Source organism: Mytilus californianus, unplaced genomic scaffold (assembly GCF_021869535.1).
Source record: "Mytilus californianus isolate M0D057914Y unplaced genomic scaffold, xbMytCali1.0.p SCAF_6, whole genome shotgun sequence".
Lineage (NCBI taxonomy): Eukaryota > Metazoa > Mollusca > Bivalvia > Mytilida > Mytilidae > Mytilus > Mytilus californianus.
In genome coordinates this window covers 119,319,766-119,328,358 of record NW_026262712.1, presented here as the reverse complement: position 1 = coordinate 119,328,358, position 8,593 = coordinate 119,319,766, and the positions used below count along the sequence as shown (strand labels likewise).

At 33.2% G+C, this 8,593-nt stretch overlaps 1 protein-coding gene across 1 annotated transcript; it reads left to right on the top strand.

Moving 5' to 3' along the window:
- Window positions 1-3,190: 3,190 nt before the first annotated feature.
- LOC127704674 (carbonyl reductase [NADPH] 1-like) lies at window positions 3,191-7,351 on the top strand. The gene is made up of 2 exons (XM_052208812.1): window positions 3,191-3,306; window positions 5,968-7,351. The coding sequence occupies exon 2, from the start codon at window positions 5,969-5,971 to the stop codon at window positions 6,812-6,814; it is 846 nt and encodes a 281-aa protein (XP_052064772.1). The 5' UTR covers window positions 3,191-3,306; window position 5,968; the 3' UTR covers window positions 6,815-7,351.
- Window positions 7,352-8,593: the final 1,242 nt, after the last annotated feature.

Here is an 8,593-nt window from a genome sequence, read left to right as displayed (position 1 = left end):
ACCACTGTGCAAATGACATAAAAGGAATCACATAAAAGGATCAATAACCACGGTGCAAATGAAACAAAAGGAGTCACATAAAAGGAGCAATAACCACGGTCCAAATGACATAAAAGGAATCAATAACCACTGTGCAAATGACACACAAGGATCAATAACCACTGTGCAAATAACATAAAAGGAATCACATAAAAGGAACAATAACCACTGTATAAATAACATAAAAGGAACAATAACTACCGTACAAATAATTTAAAAAGAATCACATAAAAGGATCAATAACCACTGTACAAATGACATAAAAGGAATCACATTAAAGGATCAATAACCACGGTACAAATAACACAAAAGGAATCACACAAAAGGATCAATAACCACTGTGCAAATGACATAAAAGGAATCACATAAAAGGAACAATAACCACTGTGCAAATTACATAAAAGGAATCACATAAAAGGATCAATAACCACTGTGCAAATGACATAAAAGGAATCATATAAAAGGATCAATAACCATGGTGCAAATGACACAAAAGGGGTCACATAAAAGGAGCAATAACCACGGTCCAAATGACATAAAAGGAATCAATAACCACTGTGCAAATGACACACAAAGATCAATAACCACTGTGCAAATGACACAAAAGAAATCACTTAAAAGGATCAATAACCACTGTGCAAATGACATAAATGGATCAATAACCACTTTGCAAATGACACACAAGGATCAATAACCACGGTGCAAATGACACAAAAGAAATCACTTAAAAGGATCAATAACCACTGTGCAAATGACAAAAAAGGAACAATAACCACTGTGCAAATGACATAAAAGGATCAATAACCATTGTGCAAATGCATAAAAGGAATCACATAAAAGGATCAATAAACACTTTGCAAATGACACAAAAGGAATCACATAAAATGATCAATAACCCCCGTGCAAATGAGGTACAAGTAAAAGGAATCACATATAAGGAACAAAAACCACAATAGAAATGGCATAAAGGATTCCCATTAAAGGAACAAAAACCACCGTACAAATATCATAAAAGGATCAATAACCACTGTGTAAATGACACAAAAGGAATTACATAAAAGGATCAATAACCAGTTTACAAATGACATAAAAGTAATCACATAAAAGGATCAATAACCACTGTGAAAATGACACAAAGGGGTCAATAACCACTGTGCAAATGACACAAAAGGAATCACATAAAAGGATCAATACAAACTGCAAATGACATAAAAGAATCAATAACATCTTTGAAAATGACACAAAAGGAATCTCATAAAAGGATCAATAACCACTGTGCAAATGACATAAAAAGAATCACATAAAAGGATCAATAACCACGGTGCAAATGACACAAAAGGAATCACATCAATGGATCAATAGCCACTGTCGAATGACATAAAAGGAATCTTATAAAAGGATCAATAACCACGGTGCAAATAACACAAAAGGATCAATAACCACTGTGCAAATGACATAAAAGGAACAATAACCACTTTGCAAATGACACAAAAGGAATCACATTAAAGGAGACTATCAAATGGAATAGAATTGTATGAAATCGCTGGAAGGATCAGGAAACAATTGTATAAATGAGATTGAAACTAATTAGACAGAAGGAATAGAATACAATTGTACAAGTGAGGTATAAAAGAATCGGAAACAAAGTAACCACAAATTAAGTAAAACCTTTACCAAATTATTTCATAGATACAAAGATTTGGTTAAAAAGTTTGACTGTACTTGTAAGGTTCTTATTAAAAACGGGATATCACATCCTAATTTCTAAGGCGATGTTGTTTATAAAGCCCGTAAATTTAGACACGATCCATGTAAACTAATTGATCCTTTGAATAAACTTATATATAAAAAGGTTATCAATTCAACACAGTAGTAAAATATATTTACAAATATTGTTTTTATCGGTACTAACATTGATATTGTTTTTGAAAAATTAAAACTTAACTAATGTATATTGCTATATATGAACAGTTATGCAAACTCATGAGCCTACATCCTGTCGATACTGTTTACATATATTTTGGCATTGCTCAAGGTATTGCGTTACTCAGACTGTCCGTGACCTCTATACACTAAACCTGTTGGGTGTGTTCTGATTGATACTTTAGTCTGGGAGAACAAGATTTATTTATTAGTTGTAATGGGCTTTGAAATAGCTTTCAGTAACTGCATGTACTCTTATTTCGGTGCTTTGTGTCTATTGTTTTTGTGTTAGCGTTTTTTGTGTCTCGTGCCGATCATTTGAGTTAAGCCAATTGCAACTGATGTTTACAGTTTGCTGTTACACCACTGCACCAGGTTAGGGGAGGGTTGAGCGCTCACAAGCATGTTTAACCCCGCCACATTCTGTATGTGCTTGTCCTAAGTCAGGAACCTTTAATTCATTGGTTGTCTTTGGTTCATGTCTGTCATATTTGTTTTTCGTAAATTGTTTTGTTATAAATTAGGTCGTTAGTTTTCTAGTTTGAATTGTTTCACATTTTTCAATTCGGGACCTTTTATACCCGATTGTACAAAATGAAGCAAACAAGATTCTTTTCTGAAAAAGTATTGATATCAAAGTTTTGAAAGGCTCAATGCACAAAAATCATTTGCACCGCGTAAAACCCAAAACAACACCATCAAGGGTCAATTTCACAAGTGAAACTGAAAACAAAGTGTTTTTCTAATTCCTGGAAAAAACGAGACAGATACATACTTAAAAAAAGAAGAAAATTAATATACAAAATGAGAAAAGATATAACATTCAGTGGATTTTCAAGGAATTAAACTTTAACTAACTTAGACATTTGTAATCTTTTTTACATTGAAATATTCCATGTAATATCTGTTGTGCCTTTTATTCTAGAAATATCCGGTTGCAAGCTATTTTCCAACAAATGGATTTGAGACTCAGTCTCGAAGAAAATTTTCCAATGTTGGAATTGCATTTTATACAATAAAAGCGCTTGATAGCGAATACCTATCATTTGTAGCCAGTAACGGATGGACTCATGATTATCATACTGAATTTAAAGAAAATTTTACAGAAGACGTGTAGGCTTTAAAAAATAAGTATGTGAAATGAAAATCATGTCGTAAATATTTATTTTGACATTGTCCATTTAAATTTCAAAAGAATCTTATTTAAATGTTGTCCCTCGTGTTTGTAGTCCTTTTAAAATATCTTGTATTGATCTTTATCAATCAGAGTTGAATCGATTTGTTATGTTTGAGTGGTTACCTGTCGTTACAATCACTTCCGGTTACACCTGAGGCAGACGACAGGTAAGCATATATGTATTGTCATTTAATGCATGTAGTTAATTAATAAATCAGTCATGTTAATAACATGTTCATTGATGATAATATTTTTCATTGATTTATACACAAACATCGTACTTAGTAAATTTGTTATCCATAAACGACCAAACATCTTAGACTATTAACTTAGTACACAAAGTTTACAAAAGTATGAATTTTTCGAAATACTAAGGATTTTCTTATCCCAGGCATAGATTACCTTAGCCGTATTTGGCACAACTTTTTGAAATTTTGGGTCATCAATGCTCTTCAACTTTGTACTTGTTTGGCTTTACAACTATTTTGATCTGAGCGTCACTGATGAGTCTTGTGTAGACGAAACGCGCGTCTGGCGTATTAAATTATAATCCTGGTACCTTTGATAACTATTTAGTAAATTGTTATGTACATTAACGAGTAAGGTATATATTGTATACTTTGTGAGATGGATTTTATTGCAATTTTTGTAATTTTGTTTACAATATGTTTGTATAAGCACCTAACTCTATGGAAATTTTGTGTAATTTTTTAAAAGGTATGGACAGGGAATTGCACTGCTATTGTATAAAGAGGCTATATTTTAATTTAATTATATAGATAAGAAGGAACTTCGATATTAACTTCAATACGTAGCCTAGATTTGCTCGCTATAAAACATTTACCAACTGCATATCATTGCCATGGATCATTGTATAACCTGATGAGATCAGATATTCCATAACTGTTTAGTTTTGTATCAAAAGACGGACTTAGATGTGACGTAAGCAACGCGACCCCTGAAATCAGCAATTGTTAAGTACGTTAGTCGGATTTTTATCAATAATATTCAAAATATGCCACCGTGAAATGTTCACCAAATTCAAATCCGGGATCCGCCCCGCACATTATAGATACTCGATATTTTTTCAATTTAAATATCTTCTTGAGAAATAAAGTAACACGATTATATGTAATAACTGATATTATGTATACATCTACACATTAGACTGTTTATACATCTCTGTTGTGCAAAAGATACAACTGGAAGAGCAAACATAAAACTTGCAACAAATTGTCAGAAATGTAAAGTTAAATTCATACTGTAAAGCATTAAATTCAAGAACACGCATATAAATACATATATGAGATATATTAGCATTACATTCAAGAGCTTGACAAATAGGAATAAAAAATAAATAGATTTGAATATATACATATAAAAGCAATTAGAACTAAGCGTCCCGACTCCTTCCTCTAAATACTTTATATGGGAATCTGTTTTTTTGCTTGGTTTAGATTTATGGGATTTAGCAGAACCACTCGGAATTTTTCAATATCAGTAAGATTTGGAAATAGAAATATAGGATTCTCTTTCGTAATAATATAAAAACGATTTATACGTTATTTTTTTGTTATCTTGGCTGTACAGTAAAAAGTGTTTAGACACGTTCTTTTGTTTTGAGTCGATCACTATTTCTTATTTTTTCAAATAAGCGTTTGGTTGTAAAATTTGGACATCTTAGATAACCATAATGCAACGTTAACAGGTTCTGTTGCGGAAACTGGCAAAGATTCGAAACACAGGCAGTGACGACTGCATGCTTACCTGTCCATAGAACACAAACCCATTGGAGGAATTTACTCAAGAGACTGGTAAAACGATTACAAACAATGACTTTCAGTAATATGGAATTTTATTTTCACTTTCAAATAAAGGGTGGTGTCAGTTCGAAAGGCTACTAAACTTAAGTCAACAAATTATAAAGTAAGATAATGTTTACAGGTTGTCAAAGTATTAAGATTATGTAACAATAAAACTGACAAAGTTTTCAAAACTTAAGAGTAACAATAGATGATGATTGAATAATGGATTATGCATGTCCTGGACAAGAACTGATTAAAACGGATATTGAAAAGATTGTCACGATATGATGAAACGTTTACGAATTTAAGCAAGAAATGAACTGGCTTGAGTAAATTAGCATAATCCCTGTAAAGTTTGTTTTCATACATAGAAACAGTTCGTGAATCACTAAATCATAGATAAAATGAAATTTAAGAAAGTTATTCAAAACACAACGACCGTTGAACTCTAAATCAAACTTTCAGAAAAAATTAAGCATACATAATAAAAATATCTTTGAAAGAAATAAACTAAAAGTCCCCATGTCCAATATCGGAAAAACACAGATTTGAATGAATTCATCTTCAAAAATTATCCGTTTTATTTTCGTGTCCTATGGCCGATTTAATTGGTATAATTGCATCATATATGAGACAGTTTAATAAATATATAACACAAATCGTAGCATTTCAGATTTATATCTCGTGTCAATGAGAAATTTAGCTCTTGATTCATGTGCGTTCCACTTTAAAAATTCAGAATTTCTCACATTGATACGAGAACATTTATGTTGGTTGAAAATAGGTTATTAGCAGCAATAAAAAAAAAACAAACAAATATGTATATTCTCATGATCTGTAAAATTAAAAGTACATAGGTGCCTTTGAACTTGTTAATACGGAATTGGTCTTTTGATAAAAAGTTACAAATATACAATTTTACACCTTTTTTTTTATTAAAGGCCTGTCTATAACCAGTGGTTACCAACAGTTAGTTGTCTATCTTATAAATCATTTCAACATATCTTGATGAATTATTTGCAGGATGAGAAAAGTTGCAGTAGTTACGGGTGCGAACAGGGGCATTGGTCTCGCCATCGTACGCCAGCTATGTAAAAAATTCAGCGGTGACGTATATTTAACAAGCAGAATGGCAGACAATGGTAAAAAGGCTGTAGACAGATTGAAACAGGAAGGTCTTAATCCTATATTCCATGAACTTGACGTCTCACAGCCAGACAGTATTCGCATGTTTGAGGAGTTCATTACCCAACAATACGGCGGAATAGACATACTTATTAACAACGCTGGTATCAGTTTTGGAAAGGATAAAGTCCCAGTTTTTAGACAAGCACAACTGTGCTACGAAGTTGATTTCATGGGAACTTTAAACATGTGTAAAATATTTCTTCCCCTGTTACGGCCGCATGCCAGAATTGTAAATCTTACAAACAGTTACATCGGAAAGAAAAGTGCACTCGGTGAACATGCGCAGAATAAATTGGACGTTTCAACAATGTCACTGTCAGATTTGTGGCTAATTATGGACTTTTATATAAAAGCTGCAAAGACAGGAACGCATGCAAATGGTGGGTGGCCAGAATCCCCTAAGCAAATGACAAAAACTTTAATAGTTGCAATGACAAAAATTTTATCACGTGATTTAAAAGGCGACCCAAGAAAAAATATACTCATCAATGCTTGTTGTCCGGGATGGACTGACACCGATGGTAGTGTGGAGTTTTTGGGTGGGGTCTGCCAGGATACTGGCTTACAGACAGCCGACCAAGCCGCATCCGGTGTCGTCTGGGTGGCATCGATACGACCAGGACAAAGTTCTCCAAACGGCGGAGTGGTACAAAAACAAGAAGTTATATCTTGCGACTTTTAGTGCAAAAGTGTCACACGGTAACTACACTAAATGGATTTAGCCATAGTTTGCAGTTGTTAAGAAATCGCACGAAAAGATCGGTTATGATTATTAATGAGTAGTTAAAAATTGTGTAATATAATGATAAGAAAGAGAACATGTGTTAACGAAAAAAAATGTGAACTTTAGAAACATTTTAAGCCCAGGGTCACACGATGTACGCTGCAGTTATTTGTATTGACCCATTAACAGAACTTTAGTTTAAGCTATCATAGATTATTATCAAGTGTACTACACTCTGTACGAAATGATTTAATAGAAAACACTACGAAAACCATGGTTTTCTTCTTTTTTTGTTTTAAATAAGTGCACACAATTAAAATGTTATGTTAATTCCCCAAAAAAATGTGAACCCGTCCACCAGACGTTTGGACAATAGATATTGTAGAGATATGGAGGTAGATTCAATATCATTTTGTACAAAATCACAAAGAAAGCCTTAACTATATCAGTTAATTTGATAGTTTACTTATATAATTAAATAGACTGAAATATTTAGTGTTTATTTAAACAAATAGATGTCGACTACATGAATGGAGTAAAGTAAATATAAACTATTGTAACCAATATAGAACGGCATACACTGAATGAAGCATCTGTTCGCAAACCCAGATATAAACCCATTTGCTCCAGTCTATTGCGTTAACGTATATAAGTATGTAAGATATGCATGTTTCAGGTTTTTCTTATAAAATGGCAATTTCTGAAAGTCTACTCTATGCTCAAAAACTATTTCTTCAAGGTTAAAAGAAAGACGACTTATATTATCCCTTCACATACTGAATAGGTTGATTGCTACAGTGACGTGGATTCATTTATTTTCGTGAACACTAACTTTCGTGGATTAGGGAAAAATACGTATTTCATGGCTATTTGATTTCGTGGTTTTGTCAGATTCGCCATACAAACCTTTCGAAAATTTGTACTTTGGTGATCATTCAATTTGTAGTTCACGAATACCCACGAAATCCATGAAAATTGTTATACCACGAATAATGATGGATCCACAGTATCGGAGTTGTTAGTGTACATGATTCGTAAAGTTTGTTCATTTATGTCTTTCCAAGTTTGTTCGTACACCTGTCGTGTTTGTCCGTACATCTGTCGTGTTTACAACTGTCGGATTTGTCCGTACACCTGTCGCGTCTGTCTTTTCACCTGTCATGTTTGTCCGTACATCTGTTGGATTGTCTGTTTTCATATTTTTAACGTACCTTCGTCGTCATTTGGTCCGATTCTGGTGGAGAGTGGTCTCATTGGCAATCATACCACATCTTCTTATTTTTATACTGTCGTGTTTGTCCGTACATCTGTTGGATTTGTCTGTAAAGCTGTCGCGTTTGTCCGTATACCTGTTGGATTTGTCTCTACACCTGTTGCGTTTGTCTGATCAACTGTTGGATTGTCCGCACACCTTTCGCGTTTGTCCGTACACCTGTCGTCTTTGTCCGTACATCTTTCGCGTTTGTCCGTAAACCTGTCGTGTTTGTCGACACAGCTATTTTGTTGCTTTTATTTGTTTTTCTTCATACACTTTCCTCTAGATTTCACTACATGTACATGGTAAAACAAAAATTTACACTCTTTTTACTAACTTGTAGTGATACTTTCATATGAAAAGACGTGTAGAAACAAATTAAGTAATATTTGTTTTGTAACACAAAAAAAAGACCCATATACAGTGTATTTAAAATACATTTATCTTTTGTGCTACGAGACATGAGATTCTTTAAAAGAAAC